The 17,863-nt window shown below is 40.2% G+C and overlaps 1 protein-coding gene across 1 annotated transcript in view; it reads right to left on the bottom strand.

Annotated features, from left to right (window-relative positions):
- LOC131530767 (protein NLRC5-like) overlaps window positions 1-14,662 on the bottom strand; it is a 38,746-nt gene extending 24,084 nt beyond the window's left edge. The window contains 10 exon segments of the mRNA XM_058761208.1: window positions 473-643; window positions 1,127-1,297; window positions 1,484-2,969; window positions 2,972-3,307; window positions 12,327-12,522; window positions 12,730-12,814; window positions 12,991-13,095; window positions 13,626-13,730; window positions 14,086-14,190; window positions 14,648-14,662. Coding sequence (XP_058617191.1) covers window positions 473-643; window positions 1,127-1,297; window positions 1,484-2,969; window positions 2,972-3,307; window positions 12,327-12,522; window positions 12,730-12,814; window positions 12,991-13,095; window positions 13,626-13,730; window positions 14,086-14,126 — 2,696 coding nt within the window. The 5' untranslated portion in view covers window positions 14,127-14,190; window positions 14,648-14,662.
- Window positions 14,663-17,863: the final 3,201 nt, after the last annotated feature.

Below are 17,863 nucleotides of genomic sequence, written 5' to 3'. Positions count from 1 at the left end.
TTCGTAAAATTGACACTTAAGACTGGTTTTGTGGTCCAGGGTCACATTTGTAGAGGGGATTCAAAATGACAATTTTCACCAGAGATTCGGAGTTACAGGGGGGTAAAAATTACCTCAGAAGGATGGCAGCATCATTATGTTATTTTTATACAGAGATTGGTAGATCTATTAGTACAATCTGTTGACTTTAGTAGTCTTTGTTGTAATGATAGTGGTGTCTGTTCAAAAATGGGGAAAAAGCACTTTTCAAGTTTTTTTTCTCCTAAGTTTGCAACTACAAAAAGGTTTAAAAAAAAAAAAAAAAAAAATGGATTTTTTCTTGACTTTTTCCTCTTTTGATCAGAGAAGAACATAATTCAACATCTGACAGAAGCATTTCTTTTCCTTTTCTTTAGTTTACTACCATAATACGTTAACGTTTAACAAAATAGAATAATATTATTAAAACCAAACAGTGGTTCACCGAACTCACCTGAGTTTCTTCAGTGTGCAGTTTGTATTTTTTAATCCGTTCTGGAGTTTCTTCACTCCTGAATCCTGCAGATTATTGTTGCTCATGTCAAGCCCTTTCAGACTGGAGTTTGATCTCAGGACTGTAGCGAGAGCTGAACAGCTTTCCTCTGTTAGACCACACTTACACAGACTAAAATGATGAACATGAGAAGGAGAATTTACAAGAACAAAGTACTTGTTGCAAGCATTAAACAATAAAGGTTAATGTGTTTGGCCGGTGTAAGGCTAACCAAATTTCCTTTAGATAATTTAAATGCAAAATATAAAATTGAAATAATGCTCATTTTAACTTCATGGGGCGACCCTTATCATCATTATATAAACCATTATCATACCCCATCACTCAAACAAAATGTTATATTTTATTTATTATATAAATAATATATCGGCTAAATTATATAAATTAATATAAAACATTATTTATTATATAAATATAAAGTTATATTATGTAAAAATAAAATTAAGTTATATTAAATTACAAATAAAACATATATTAAATTACAAATTTGTAAATTGAGCACATTGTTCATGTTTCTGAGCAAAGGAGACGGCAAAGTAGAAAACTCATCATTGGCCATTTCACCGATCATTAGCAACTTTTCTCACAGCTTACCTCAGTATCTCCAATTTACACTTTATATTCAACAGTGCAGTGCAAAGCAGCTTCACTCCTGAATCCTCCAGATTATTATTGTTCAGGTTCAGCTCTTTCAGATTGTTATCAGATCCAAGAACTGTAGCCATAGCTGAACAGCTTTTGTTTGTTAAGCCACAATTATTTAACCTACAAAACATTTACTTGATGAGTGACTTTAATTTTACTGGACTGCATACTTTAAAGAAAAAGAGAACATTTTATCTTGCTTTTGAAGCATATTTATACTTGGTACATGCTAAGAATCACTATAGACAGGTAGACTATATTAATTTTTCTGATGAGAGCCAAAAAAACTCATGTTAGATGACTCACAGAGCTCTTTTGGAGGTTTTGATGACTGCTGATAATCTAATGAGACACTCATATGATTTCTTGAATTTCTGAAGCTCAAACTCCTCCAGCTCCTCCTCTGATGTCAACAACACAAAGACCAAAGCAGACCACTGGGCAGGTGAAAGATCAGAAGATGAGAGACTTCCTTTGCTGAGGTGAGTCTGAATCTCTTTCACCAGAGTTTGATCATTCAGTTCATTCAGACAGTAGAACAGATTGATGGATCTCTCTGGAGACAGATTAGCTTCAAATTTCTGCTTGATGTACTGAACTATTTCTTTTTTGATTTGGTCATTGCTGTCTTGCTGTGTCAACAGACCTCGTAAGAGTTGTCGATTGGACTGGATTGACAGACCGAGGAGGAAACGAAGGAAAAGGTCCAGATGTCCATTGTCACTCTCGAGTGCCTTGTCCACTGCAGTCTTGAGCAAATCAATCATGGCTTCATTTTTGCTTTCCTGTTCTGTAGACTCATGAACAAACACACTTTTCTTATTCATATCTAGAAACAGATGTGCATAAAGGGCTGCAATAAACTCTTGAATGCTCAAGTGAACAAAGCAGTACATGGTACAAAGAATGATCCCTGTTTCCTCCTTAAAGATCTGGGTACACATGCCTGAATAGACTGATGCTTTATAGACATCAATACCACAAGCTTCCAGGTCTGTGTCATAGAAGATCAGGTTGTTTTTTTCCAGCTGTTGAAATGCCAGTTTTCCCAGTGAAAGAATGGCATCTTTATCCCAGGAAACATCTGGTGTGTATTTTCCATCATACTTTCGTCTGCTCTGCTGGATCTGAAAGCGGAGAAAGTGTGTGTACATTTGTGTCAGAGTCTTGGGAGTGTCTTCAGTATTTGATTCCTGCAGTGTTTTGGAGGCATCATCAGCCTGATCGTTTTTCAGATCATTATTTCTTTTCTCCTCTAAAATGTTTTGGAGAACAGTGGCTGAAATCCAGCAGAAGACTGGGATGTGGCACATGATAAAGAGACTCTTTGACTGTTTAACATGACCAAAGATTTCTTTGGCCTGATTCTCGTCTGTGAATCTTTTTCTGAAGTACTCCTCCTTTTGTACATCATTGATCTCTGTCAGCCGGTCGATACAGTCAGGAGGAATCTTACTGGCAGCTGCTGGTCTGGTGGTGATCCAGATGAGAGCAGAAGGAAGCAGATTTCCCTTGATGAGGTTTGTTATGAGAACATCCAGAGAGGCTGGTGACGATACATCAGACCACGTCTCATTACCCTCAAAGTTTAGAGGAAGACGACATTCATCCAATCCATCAAGAATGAACAGAACTTCAAACTGATTTCTTTTTGTAAGGTTCAGTCTTTTTGTCTCTGGAAAAAACTCATTTAGCAGACCCATCAAGCTTTGTGTTTCTTTCTCCTTTAAGTTCATCTCTCTGAATGGAAGAGGAAATATGAAGCTGATGTCTTGATTTTCTTTTCCTTCACCCAATCCAGAACAAACTTTTGCACAGAGATGGTTTTTCCAATGCCAGCAACTCCTTTTGTCAGTACAGTTCTGATCTGCTTGTCTTGTTGTTCAGGAGCTTCAAATAAGTTTTTGCATTCAACCTGTATCTCCTGTGATTCATGACGTCTGGAAGTAACTTCAATCTGTCTTACCTCATGTTCAGTATTGACCTGTTCACTACCACCCTGAGTGATATAGAGATCTGTGTAGATGTTATTCATAAGCGTAGAATCGCCTTGCTTTGCAATTCCTTCAAACACACATTGGTACTTCTTTTTTAGGCTATATTTTAGCTGATGAATGAAGAACAGCTCATCTAAACAACAGAAGAAAAATACAGATTAGGGATGCTCATTGCGGTTAATTTTCCTGACCGACAACCGCTGCTTGTTATCTGAACATTAACTGTTAACTGATAAAATTAGAATAATAAATTAGTATTTAAAAAAAAAAGAATGGACAAGCATCTGTGATGATACATTAAAAATACAAACAAATATTTTAATTTAACGCGCAAACAGCAGCATACAGAGCAATGGCATCCTTTATGCAATGCAATGGCATTCACACATCTTCAAATTATCATGTACCAGCAGTGCTTCTGAGAACAGAGAAAAACAGAATAAAATAATAGAAATAAAAAAAAGAATAAAATAAATAGGCCTACACTAAATATATATGAAGAGTTCAGATGCAAAAGCCTCTAAGTGCCATTGGAAATTTTCATCTAAAATTAGCATTTTTATCAGGCTCCTATGTTTAGGTTCAGTAATTTTACTCTAATGGCAATGTATAGGCCCTTTTCTGTACAATTAAAGTGAAATAACTGAACATAAATATAGCAGCCTGATAAAAATGCTAATTTTAGAAGAATATTTCAGACGGCACTTAGAGGCTTTTGCATCTAAACTCTTCATATCAAATAAATAATTAACAAATTAAGATGACAAAACTAAAACACACACTGGATCCTTCTATGCGCTTTAAAGAACAGCATAGTCGCTTTCCCATCAGATCAGACAGTGCAAGTGCAAATAGCATATTTGTTAGCGATAGATACAATTTACAATAAGTGCAAATAGTGATGGATTCTATTTACACTAAGTGAAAATAGCAGTATTTTTTAACGATATGCTATTTACACTAAGTGCAAATAGCTATAGATTCTATTTACACTATGTTAAAATAGAAAGATTTTCTGCTATTTATACTACTTATTGCAAATAGTGGCAATTATCTGCACCTCAGTATTGTAGTACATTATAAAACAGTATGCAATAATAACGTATTGAGTGTAAATTATAGTTTTAATTCAAATTATTAAATGGATGCCACTTTATTGGGACAAAGCCCTCCCTACACCTACCCTAACCCTACCCAATACTTTTATTTTAAACTTTTTGATTATTTCCTTCATTTTTATTGAAAATAAATGCCTTTGTGATGCGATATGAGATTTGAAAAGGGAGAAAAAAAGTTCGGCAAAAGGCGGCCTCGAAATCAGGTCGATCGCGTCAAAAAGCATGTGCCTTACCATCTACACTACTGAAACTGATGCTGAATTAGCGTCTTTTTAGTGTTGACTAACCCAATCACACGTTAGTGTGCGGAGTTAGTGTAAATAGTCTTTGCCAACAAGGCGGGCTATTTGCACTTAGTGTAAATAGACACTCTGTAAAAATATAAAGTAGGCCTACCTCAGTGTACGTGTCTATTTTTTTATTTTATTTTGTAACATGTCGACATGCTGTGCGGATAGACTGGAGCGCTGCCTGTTAACTGTTAGACATGCGGAAAAAACCTAATATCACAAAAATCCCATCAATTTGCAGTTCGGGACTTTTCATCCACTAGTCATATACAGGTGCTGGTCATATAATTAGAATATCATCAAAAAGTTGATTTATTTCACTAATTCCATTGAAAAAGTGAAACTTGTATATTATATTCATTCATTACACACAGACTGATATATTTCAAATGTTTATTTCTTTTAATTTTGATGATTAGAGCTTACAGCTCATGAAAGTCAAAAATCAGTATCTCAAAATATTAGAATATTACTTAAGACCAATACAAAGAAAGGATTTTTAGAAATCTTGGCCAACTGAAAAGTATGAAAATGAAAAGTATGAGCATGTACAGCACTCAATACTTAGTTGGGGCTCCTTTTGCCTGAATTACTGCAGCAATGCGGCGTGGCATGGAGTCGATCAGTCTGTGGCACTGCTCAGGTGTTATGAGAGCCCAGGTTGCTCTGATAGTGGCCTTCAGCTCATCTGCATTGTTGGATCTGGTGTCTCTCATCTTCCTCTTGACAATACCCCATAGATTCTCTATGGGGTTCAGGTCAGACGAGTTTGCTGGCCAATCAAGCACAGTAACACCATGGTCATTGAACCAGCTTCTGGTACCTTTGGCAGTGTGGGCAGGTGCCAAGTCCTGCTGGAAAATGAAATCAGCATCTCCATAAAGCTTGTCAACAGAATTTCCTGGTAGATGGCTGCATTGAAAACACAGTGGACCAACACCAGCAGATGACATGGCAGCCCAAATCATCACAGGCTGTGGAAACTTCACACTGGACTTCAAGCAACATGGATTCTGTGCCTCTCCACTCTTCCTTCAGACTCTGGGACCTTGATTTCCAAATGAAATGTAAAATTTACTTTCATCTGAAAAGAGGACTTTGGACCACTGAGCAACAGTCCAGTTCTTTTTCTCCACAGCCCAGTTAAGATGCTTCTGACGTTGTCTCTGGTTCAGAAGTGGCTTGGTAGCCCTTTTCCTGAAGATGTCTGAGCGTGGTGACTCTTGATACACTGACTCCAGCTTCAGTCCACTCCTTGTGAAGCTCTCCCAAGTGTTTGAATCGGCTTTGCTTGACTGTATTCTCAAGCTTGCGGTCATCCCTGTTGCTTGTGCACCTTTTCCTAACCAAATTCTTCCTTCCAGTCAACTTTGCATTTAATATGCTTTGATACAGCACTCTGTAAACAGCCACACCTTTCGGTAATGACCTTCTATGACTTACCCTGTTTGTGGAGGGTGTCAATGTTCGTCTTCTGGATCATTGCCAAGTCAGCAGTCTTCCCCATTATTGTGGTTTCAAAGAACAAGAGATACCCAGAATTTATACTGTAGGGATGGTCATTTATTCAAACTCAAATGTAAATATTCTAATATTTTGAGATACTGATTTTTGACTTTCATGAACTGTAAGCTCTAATCATCAAAATTAAAAGAAATAAACATTTGAAATATATCAGTATGTGTGTAATGAATGAATATAATATACAAGTTTCACTTTTTGAATGGAATTAGTGAAATAAATCAACTTTTTGATGATATTCTAATTATATGACCAGCACCTGTATACTGCGGTCAGGCCAGCCTCCACTTTGAAAAACACTGTCATTCTAGCCCCCACGTTATTTTGTGGTGCACGCATATACTACGCGTTACGGTAATAGCGTGTTAAAACAGATCAGAGGAAAAGCAATCTTTAGCTTTCATTTATTGAGTCAGTTTCTCTGTCAATGAATGAATGAATGAATAAAAAAAAAAAAAGTTTAAATTGGTCTGATATAAATAAATAAATAGACCAATTAATATGAAAAAACCGTCTGATGAGAAATAACAAAAAGAAAGGCTTTTACAACTTGCATATAACCATTTTGTATCTGTAAATTCACATAGTTATAAAAATAAAACCCCGTCTCCACAAAAAAAGTTTCACTTTAGATTAACAGTACACCAGCCCAGGGTGTCACTTACATAATAAAAGCCCTACAAAAACCTCATATATGACCAGTTTTGTCTTTAAATTCAGGTACATTAACGTTAGTTAGTATGTAATGTTGCTGTTTGAGCATAAACGATATCTGCAAAGTTGCAGCGCTGAAAGTTCAATGCAAACAGAGATATCGTCTTTTAAAATTCTGGAAGTTTAATGCCTACAAAAACGTCTGGTACGGGACTACAACGAACTACTTCCCGGGTCTGATACGTCACAGACTCAGATAAACCCCGCCCTCAGGAACATGTAAGGAAGGGGGCGAGGCCATGCTGTGCTGCTTTAGAGAAGAGGAAGAGAAAACTAGGGGTGCATGTAAAAATCTATTCATATATGAATCGCGATTTTGTCTTCTAACAATTCTAATGGATTCACAAGTTTCAAAATCAATGTTCTAAAACAGCCGTTCTCAATCCTGTTCCACAAGTCGCCCTGCTCTGCATGTCTCCATCTCTCATTCAGATCGTCAGATCAGCTCCAACAAGCTGTTCCAATTATACATTTTCACATAGCAATGAGAAGCATTATACATGGACGCGTGTGCGGTGCCGTACTGTATTAAAGCTTTAATCAGAATAAAACCGTATATTAAAAGCTAACATAAGCAGTAGCATAATAACAGCGTATCTAAAAGTATGAGACAACAAACAAACATACCATTAAGGGCCGTGCTTGCACAGGTTCTGCGCGATCCTCTTCACTAATATCCTCTGCGTCTCAATCAGGCTCAAATTGATAAGCAATATAGACGACGCCATTGTTTACAACACAACCGGAGCACATGCCGCTGAGCTGAGGGGCGGGACATTTAGACGCACGCTCGGAGGTTTAGTGAATCACAACACACTGAGTCAGCTAACCAATCAGAGCCCATCGTGTATTTCTGAGGGAGGGGCTTCTTAAAAACAGGAAATAATCGAGGCGTTTGTCAGAGAAGGGACAGAGCGGTGTGGAATAAAGGTAAATTATATGAAAAATAATGCGTTTTTAAAAAAAACGAAGCATGAAGACATGTTAGACTGCACCCCATAAACACAATCAAGCCTAGAAAAAACCCAGTAAACCATCCCTTTAAAATAAAAGGGCTTTTATTATGTATTGCTACATCAGACAGCCCTGAAACTGACTCAGTGACACCCTGGGTTAGTGAACTATTAAAATGAATTGAAACTGGTCTGTGGAAACAGGGAATTTCCATTTTAGAAATATCTGAATTTAAAAACAAAACTGTTCATATATGCGGTTTTTGTATGGCTTTTATTATGTAATGCTACATCAGACAGTCCTAAAACTGACTGAGTGGCACCCTGGGGTTGTGAACTACTAATTTGACAAAAAAGTGGTATGTGGAAACGGAGTTTCTTTTTTAAAGTTATCCAAAATCAAAGACAAAATTGGTCATATATGAGTTTTTGGAGGGCTTGTATTATGTAATGCTACATCAGACAGTCCTAAAACTGACTGGAGGCGCAGTGATATTACGCAGCGCCTGAAAGTAGTCCCCAGCTATATTATAACTAGTTTACCTAGCTGGGGACTACTTTCAGGTGCTGCGTAATATCACTGCGCCTCCTGCCGCGGCAAAGTTCCTTGATTATTACACCGGAATGAGAGTAGTTCCTAATCATATCAGCCTAGAAAATCACAACTTTTCATTTTCCGCCGGTCTTAGTACACGATATAACTACAGAAGAGTCAAGTTTTAAATAGGAAAACTATCGAAACATTTTTGAACGTGATGCTACTGGTCTAAGAGGATTCAATGATCTATGCTAAGCTATGCTAAAGTGCTATCGCCAGATCCGGAGATCGGCTGAATGGATTCAAAAACGGTAAAACTCAACTTATTAACTCTGAAGGAGTTGGAGAATGAGCCTATTTCCAAAAAAAGTGGAGTGTTCCTTTAAGATTCAAGCCATTATAGAGGTAACAGAACTTGAAGCTGCTTTGAAACAATGTGTATTGTGGATGCTATGTAAATAAATACATTGACTTGACCGAACCGATGCCGAACAACTATGCAAGCGATCAAATAACGAAACTTAATCCGTACAAAAAGTGGCCGGGTATTAACGAGCTACCGCAAATAACATTACCATATATGATTTCCTTCTATTAGTGGTGTGAGGGCTTACAGTTTAATGCAAATCACTGTATCTATAATATATTAAATCTACAGAGATGAATTATAAAGCCACATTTTATTTTAGATGTTTACCATACGAGTTTCAGTTTAATTTTCATCCGAGTGTCATGAATCCGGGTCCACGACGCTCCCTCTCACCACCAGAGGTCACTGTCTCCCCGTTCAATTCCCCAAACTCCACTCACCTCATTATTGTTTAATTTGCCCCAGCTGTGTTCCTGATTGCTGTCCCTTCTTAAGCTCCCTGTGTTTTCTGTTCTGCTCTCGTTCGTCTCACTTTTGTGCCAGGTATGCCTGTTATTTACGTCTGCCCTGTGCCTCGTGTATGTCTTGTTTTCAGTACTTGTGTTTGCTCTGGCTTTTTCCCCTTGAGTGGTTTCAGTTGTGTTTTGTTTATTTTATAATTTGTTAATAAAGAAGATTCCTTTTGCCAGCACTTGAGTCTTCGTTCCTCCCAACCCGTGACAGTGAGCGAGACATTTGAAGACTCAGCGGCAATGGGAATCTTCTTGTACCAACTCCTGGTCGACAGAGGAATCAGGCCCCAGCCAGTGGGCCACATCCTTGCCCACAAGACAATCGCCCTTTTGGGTATTACGCGAAGACCTCTTGAGGTAGGCCAGGAGCTGGGGATTAGAGGAGCAACCTCATCCAGCTGTTTTAGCGGGCCTGGATGAGCCTGTCAACCGGGAGGAGCTGGGGAGATAGGTCCTATTGGGAGATGGTCGACCACGTCATCTACTTGAAGGAGGTGGAGCTGCGGGAGGGTGCCCCCTCCCAATCTGGGCTGTTGCTCCAAGACCTCCTCGGATCGTGCCAGCCACTTCCAGTGTCTCGGGGTCTTTCTTTGGCCGCCCGGGCCGAGGCGCAGTGTGGAGGATCCTCCGCTGATGTCGGTGAGGGCGGCGGCACCACTCACAAGGCTCCAGCGCCCGCTCACAAAGCTACGGCGGGGATATCCGCGGAGCTTTTCTCTGAGGGCAGGGCTCATCTCAGGCCTTCTCGGCGGCGGTGCCCGCTCACAAGGCTCTCGGCGGCGGTGCCCGCACACAAAGCTCCCAGCGGCGGTGCCCGCTCACAGTTCCTCCGAGCGGCGGTTCCCACTCGCGAACCTCTCGGCGGTGCCCGCTCGCGAACCTCCAGCGGCGGTGCCCGCTCACAAAGCTCCAGGCGGCGGTGCCCGCTCACGAACCTCTCGGCGGTGCCCGCTCACAGTTCCTCAGGCGGCGGTGCCCGCTCACGAACCTCTCGGCGGCGGTGCCCGCTCACGAACCTCTCGGCGGCGGTGCCCGCTCACGAACCTCTCGGCGGCGGTGCCGCTCACGAACCTCTCGGCGGTGCCCGCTCACGAACCTCTCGGCGGTGCCCGCTCACGAACCTCGGCGGCGGTGCCCGCTCACAGTTCCTCCAGGCGGCGGTGCCGCTCACGAACCTCTCGGCGGTGCCCGCTCACAGTTCCTCCGGTGGCGGTGCCCGCTCACAAAGCTCTCGGCGGCGGTGCCCGCTCACAGTTCCTCCAGGCGGCGGTGCCCGCTCACAAAGCTCCAGGCGGTGCCCGCTCACAAAGCTCCCGAGGCGGCGGTGCCCGCTCGCGAACCTCTCGGCGGCGGTGCCCGCTCACAAAGCTCCCAGCGGCGGTGCCCGCTCGCGAACCTCTCGGCGGCGGTGCCGCTCGCGAACCTCTCGGCGGCGGTGCCCGCTCACAGTTCCTCGAGGCGGCGGTGCCCGCTCACAGTTCCTCGAGGCTGCGGTGCCCGCACACAAGGTTCCAGCGGCGGTGTCCGCACACAAGGTTCAGGCGGCGGTAGCCGTTCACGATCGTCAGCGGCGTTGGCGTTCACGATCGTCGAGCGGCGGTAACGCTCACGATCCTCACAGGATCCCAGCGGCGGTGTCCGCACAGGGTTCAGGCGGCGGTGTCCGCTCGCGGTCCTCAGCGGCGGTGTCCGCACAAGGTTCCCGAGGCGGCGGTGTCCGCACACAGGGTTCCCGAGGCGGCGGTGTCCGCACACAGGTTCCCGAGGCGGCGGTGTCCGCCGCGTCCTCCCGAGGCGGCGGTGTCCGCACACAAGGTTCCCGAGGCGGCGGTGTCCGCACAGGGTTCCCGAGGCGGCGGTGTCCGCACACAAGGTTCCCGAGGCGGCGGTGTCCGCACACAAGGTTCCCGAGGCGGCGGTGTCCGCACACAAGGTTCCCGAGGCGGCGGTGTCCGCACACAAGGTTCCCGAGGCGGCGGTGCCCGCTCACGAACCTCTCGAGGCGGCGGTGCCCGCTCACGATCCTCTCGAGGCGGCGGCGCCCGTTCACAAGGCTCCCGAAGCAGCGGAGCCAGCCATTGCCCGTTTCAGGGTGGCAGCTCCGCACACGCTGCTGTGGTGGCCGCTGGTTCTGCCCTGGGTCCCCATCCCGCCGGCGCTGCCTCAGTCTCCAGGTCCCCCACCAGCACATGGACCTGGCCCCCCCATCCCTCCCCTTCCCCTGCTCCGTTCCGCCTGGCCATCCCCTGGTTGGGTGCTTGGAAATGTCTGGGAGCCATTCCTTAGAGGGGGTCCTGTCATGAATCCGGGTCCACGACGCTCCCTCTCACCACCAGAGGTCACTGTCTCCCAGTTCAATTCCCCAAACTCCACTCACCTCATTATTGTTTAATTTGCCCCAGCTGTGTTCCTGATTGCTGTCCCTTCTTAAGCTCCCTGTGTTTTCTGTTCTGCTCTCGTTCGTCTCACTTTTGTGCCAGGTATGCCTGTTATTTACGTCTGCCCTGTGCCTCGTGTATGTCTTGTTTTCAGTACTTGTGTTTGCTCTGGCTTTTTCCCCTTCGGGGTGGTTTCAGTTGTGTTTTTGTTTATTTTATAATTTGTTAATAAAGAAGATTCCTTTTGCCAGCACTTGAGTCTTCGTTCCTCCCAACCCGTGACACCGAGTTCCATAGTGAATGTAGACATATTTAATGTTTATATGATTCAACTTAGATCGTGTTGGAATGATCAACAGCCATAGCCCTTATCAATGTCTGCAGATAAAACCTCGGCTTTTTCGGCTTTCTAACGCGGAGAAAGCACGTTTTTCACACCGGCCGTGCAAAGGGATATAGCAATTGATGATACAGTAAGCCTTAACCACTGCAACACGATCTTAAGAAGAATAATATAAACATTAAATAATATAAAACGTCTACCTATAACTAAAACCACTCAGTCTCCGCTGTAGCTCCCTTGCCCTAAATTCCCAGAATGCATTGCCGCTGTGACGACACATTCCCAGACTGCATTTTTACTAAATATTTGTGAAAAAAAAAAAACTAATAAAAAAATAATGATAAAAAAAACCTTTTAAACCATTTAACTGATAGTATTAATCAGTTAAAATTCTTACTTATGGTGGGTCTCTTACCTTCTAGAGTATCAGCAGCTTCATCTTGCTTCATATCTCTCAAGAAGTGGAGTGTGAGATCAAGAGCTGCTTCTTTGATACTGCATCTATTCTCATTAAAGTCCATCACAAAGTTTTGTGTGTTCTCTTTTTGTAATATTTTCTTAAAATTGTCCAGCTCATTTTTCAGAAATTATATTATTTTCCTCTCAAGATTCTACAAACACAGCCAAAAAAAGAAGACAGAACAACAATAATAGTAAGTCCCTTGTTTGTCTGAGTTATTGTAACAGAGACATTAATTTTCTTCCTCCGTAAACTATTAGTGTCTTAAGAAAACAAGTTGCACTAAAATGAAACCACAGATGCACATGCAGTAGTTGAAAAAAAAAAAAAAAAACTTATGAAAATATATTTTTCCTACCTGGAAGATCCACAGAAGATTGTCTGTGAAATTCTTGTGGTTCCTGCGAGTCTGGGAGTTTGAATCTAATGTCTCATATTGAAGTCTGTGAGCAAATAAAGAAAAAAAAACACTGAATATCCAGGCAAACTATCACAGAAATAAAAAGGAAAGCATTGGCTGTGAGTACTGTGATAAATATTTGAAACTAAAAAGTTTCATAATAAGTATTCACTGTATTCACAGTCTATGTGTGACCAAAAATAAAAACACACAAAATACCTTTTGATTGATGATGGTTTTTTCTCACTGAGGTTCGGCATGTCACCTTTTGACTGGTCACTCTTCACAGACACAGAGCTGAAAACATCTGAATCTGATCTATCACTGATGACACAAAGAACAGAGATGGAAAAAGTAAAACATTTTATTACAGCAGATGCTTCAGTCTCATTTAAAAAGCGTTAAATTTTGAAACTGGTAATTAAATGCAGTATAGCTGTACATCTGTCCTCCCCGACTATGGACTGTGCAACTGAATTACTGAAAATAACTCCTGACCAAATTTTAATCTATTTTTTACCTCTGCAGTTTAAATAAACAATACATCATGCATCATCCACTCAACAATGTTTTTTGCTTTAATAATAGTAATTTCTTAAATAAGCTAACTTCAACAACATAAAGGCAGATCCCCTTAGCACATTTTTTTCCTTCAATTCCTGCATCCTCATTTTCTTTCCTCTCATCCTAAGAGGGTGGAGCTCAGACTCAAGGAAAGGTAAAGAGGATGCACAAATAAGAAATGAGAAGCATCCATTGTGTTCATTTATTTATTGTTCTTTACAGTCAGGTTATATCACATATACCACAGTGAAGAAATAATGCAATGCTATAATGTACAACACATGAAATACCTTTTGATTGATGATGGTTTTTTCTTACTGAGGTTCGGCATGTCACCTTTTGACTGGTCACTCTTCACAGACACAGAGCTGGATACAGGTGAACCTGACCTTACACTAAAGACACAAATAACATTTTTTTTTAACTACAGGAGTTACTTCAGTCTCATTTGAAAAGGTTTTAATGTTGCATATGATAATTAAATGCAGTATAGATGTGCATCTGTCCATCACGACTATTGATGGATTGATGAACATTTATGTTTGGTTGCATGATCTCTTTTCCATGGTAAATGTAAGCTTGTTGTGGCTGCCTGTGTAACTGTATTACTGGAAAGAAAATCCAAACCGAGTTCAATCAAGGTTACCAGACGCTGTGTTCCATCATTTACAAACGTATTCAGTCTGATTCTCTCACAAAAACCAAGGCAGAGAAACAATGCAATGCTATAATATACAGCACATGAAATACCTTCTTGTAGTTGATTGTTTTTTCTCACTGCGGTTCGGCATGTCACCTTTTGACTGGTCACTCTTCACAGACACAGAGCTGAAAACATCTGAATCTGATCTATCACTGATGACACAAAGAACAGAGATGGAAAAAAGTAAAACATTTTACTACAGCAGATACTTCAGTCTCATTTAAAAAGCGTTAAATGTTGAAAATGGTAATTAAATGCAGTATAGCTGTGCATCTGTCCTCCCCGACTATGGACGGACCCTGTGCAACTGAATTACTGAAAATAACTCCTGACCAAATTTTAATCTATTTTTACCTCTGCAGTTTAAATAAACAACACATCATGCATCATCCACTCAACAATGTTTTTTGCTTTAATAATAGTTATTATGAATTTCTTAAATAAGCTAACTTCAACAACATAAAGGCAGATCCCCTTAGCACATTTTTTTCCTTCAATTCCTGGATCCTCATTTTCTTTCCTCTCATCCTAAGAGGGTGGAGCAGGTTATATCACATATACCACAGTGAAGAAATAATGCAATGCTATAATGTACAACACATGAAATACCTTTTGATTGATGATGTTTTTTCTCACTGAGGTTCGGCATGTCACCTTTTGACTGGTCACTCTTCACAGACACAGAGCTGAATACAGGTGAACCTGATCTATCACTAAAGACACAAATAACATTTTTTTTTAACTACAGGAGTTACTTCAGTCTCATTTGAAAAGGTTTTAATGTTGCATATGATAATTAAATGCAGTATAGATGTGCATCTGTCCATCACGACTATTGATGGATTGATGAACATTTATGTTTGGTTGCATGATCTCTTTTCCATGGTAAATGTAAGCTTGTTGTGGCTGCCTGTGTAACTGTATTACTGGAAAGAAAATCCAAACCGAGTTCAATCAAGGTTACCAGACACTGTGTTTCATAATTTACAAACGTATTCAGTCTGGTTCTCTCACAAAAACCAAAGCAGAGAAACAATGCAATGCTATAATATACAGCACATGAAATACCTTTTTGTAGTTGATTGTTTTTCTCACTGCGGTTCGGCATGTCACCTTTTGACTGGTCACTCTTCACAGACACAGAGCTGAAAACATCTGAATCTGATCTATCACTGATGACACAAGAACAGAGATGGAAAAAGTAAAACATTTTACTACAGCAGATACTTCAGTCTCATTTAAAAGCGTTAAATGTTGAAAATGGTAATTAAATGCAGTATAGCTGTGCATCTGTCCTCCCGACTATGGACGGACCCTGTGCAACTGAATTACTGAAAATAACTCCTGACCAAATTTTAATCTATTTTTACCTCTGCAGTTTAAATAAACAACACATCATGCATCATCCACTCAACAATGTTTTTGCTTTAATAATAGTTATTATGAATTTCTTAAATAAGCTAACTTCAACAACATAAAGGCAGATCCCCTTAGCACATTTTTTTCCTTCAATTCCTGGATCCTCATTTTCTTTCCTCTCATCCTAAGAGGGTGGAGCAGGTTATATCACATATACCACAGTGAAGAAATAATGCAATGCTATAATGTACAACACATGAAATACCTTTTGATTGATGATGTTTTTTTCTCACTGAGGTTCGGCATGTCACCTTTTGACTGGTCACTCTTCACAGACACAGAGCTGGACACATGTGAGCCTGATATTACACTAATGATACCAAGAGTAGATAGACAAAAAGAAAATAAAAAATGACTACATGAGATTCATGTGTGTCTGATATCTGCATGTGCTTTCTCTATTCCTCCAGAAAAATGCATGCATGCACACATAATTTACAGTTTAAAAGTTAACAATCATTCTACTTTACTGGCTCACATTGGTTTAAGGAGTTCTAATGTAGTTAAGATGTGAGATTAAATATATATGTTTCATGATTTTTAAAAATACTTGACTAACTGAACTTTTTTTTTTTTTCAATGGACAGTTGAGATGCTGTCGCTACACAGTTCAGTCAGCATACTTCAATTAAATTAACTGTGTAGTTATTGTCTGTCAATAAATGTCTGTTTTACATCACTATCTACATACCCAGTGCTGAGGTTTAGTGCTGAACTGTGACTGTAAATTTGATTAATTGTAAATGATTTTGCTTTTCAGATGTTAGATATTTAATATATACTGGCTACTTTTTAAAATGTTTTTATGTTCATTTTTAGTCATGTCTATTACCTATAATGATTTGCAATGATGACAAATGATGAATTTATAGTCCCAAATCATCTACAGCCATAGCAGAAGCACTGTTCTGAGCAACAGGTCTGTTTTTAAGATGCTTTGTTAAAAATTACATAATTACATAGATTGCAAAGCATCTGCAAATATAAAACAATGCTTGTTAAAGTTTTGTTATTCATACAAGAAAGAAAAAAAAAAAGATACCTTGACAGAGTTTAAAATGGTTCTCTGAAAACAGACTCAGTCTTACCTCTGTTTCTCCGAGAGACTCATCTCAGACAGAGAGTCCTTCCTTCGCTTCTCTGACATACTGCAGCTGAACAGATCAACACTGGTTTGTAAAAAAAAAAAATATCAGCCGTTCAGTTTGACCTGGAGATGATGATGTTACTTAGATGCAACATGGCAGTTATTATTCAAGAAAATAATGAAGAACACTGAGCTGGCAAAAAAATAAAAAAGTGAGTTACAATAAAAAATATTGCCATTTTAATGAATTCTTAATCATTTCAGATCCTTTAATGAGTTTAACTGACACATGGCTCCAATTATAAGTTCATGAAATAGACACTGTGCTTAAATTGATCCCAGTTTGTTACGTTTTTGTATTGAAGTTTAATATAATTTTACAGTCATGTGCTCCTAAAATAACCAATTGATTACATGTAACCTGAATTATAGTGGCCATACTACATAACTAATATATAATATAATAAAAATGCTATGTTAACAGAAATATGCACTTTATTAAAAGCAGATTTATGCTACGTTCTTTTTAGAAAGAGAGAGAGAGAGAGAGAGAGAGAGAGAGAGAGTTGCTAAAGACCATCGATTCCGCGTCTCAAAAACAACAGTTTTTAAACAGCCCAGTTTCGATTTTCAAAACCCCTTTCCAATAAACTTCATATTATACATGTAATTTCTGGAATGTTCTTCGTCTGATTATCTCTGATCGGAATATAGCCTATGAAGAAAAAAACAAAAACAAACCCGGAATAAGATAACGTTAGGCCTCCTGTAAATTAAATTTTAAATCGCGTTTACATATACACTCTGAAAGCCCTATTTTATTTCCCAAAATAACTGTGATAGAGAAATTATTCAAACTTACAGTTTTGTGCACAAAAAGAGAATTTAGAAGTATCTGAAGCACATTTTTTTTGTCCTTTAGGCCTGTTGTTTGTCACGTCGCAAGAATCCAAACAAAATTCCAGTGTCTGGTAAAGTATTCCGTGACATTAAACTGCTCTGTGTTTGACTTCTGAAGCGATTCGATCTGTCTCATTTAGTCATTCTGACATCTTCATTCCCAGCAATAGCTTCTTTGTTTACGTGTGTAGATTAATGTTACTTTCGTTTTCGTCTTTGTGGTTTTTTACTGACGTCTGTCTGCGGACTGCAAGAGAGGGGCGTAACTGGAAGTTGTCCAAATCACACAGAACCACGCGAGATGTCAAAACGAGAAGATTTTCATACAGTGGTATTGTTTATGTAGTTAATCATCTTTTAAAACTAAGGTGTACCTAAGCAATATATAATTCAAAAGGTGTAAAGAAGCTATCCCCCGG

The sequence above is a fragment of the Onychostoma macrolepis genome, chromosome 22 (assembly GCF_012432095.1).
Source record: "Onychostoma macrolepis isolate SWU-2019 chromosome 22, ASM1243209v1, whole genome shotgun sequence".
Lineage (NCBI taxonomy): Eukaryota > Metazoa > Chordata > Actinopteri > Cypriniformes > Cyprinidae > Onychostoma > Onychostoma macrolepis.
Note: the sequence above shows the minus strand (reverse complement) of the source record. Positions and strands in the feature narration are given on the sequence as shown.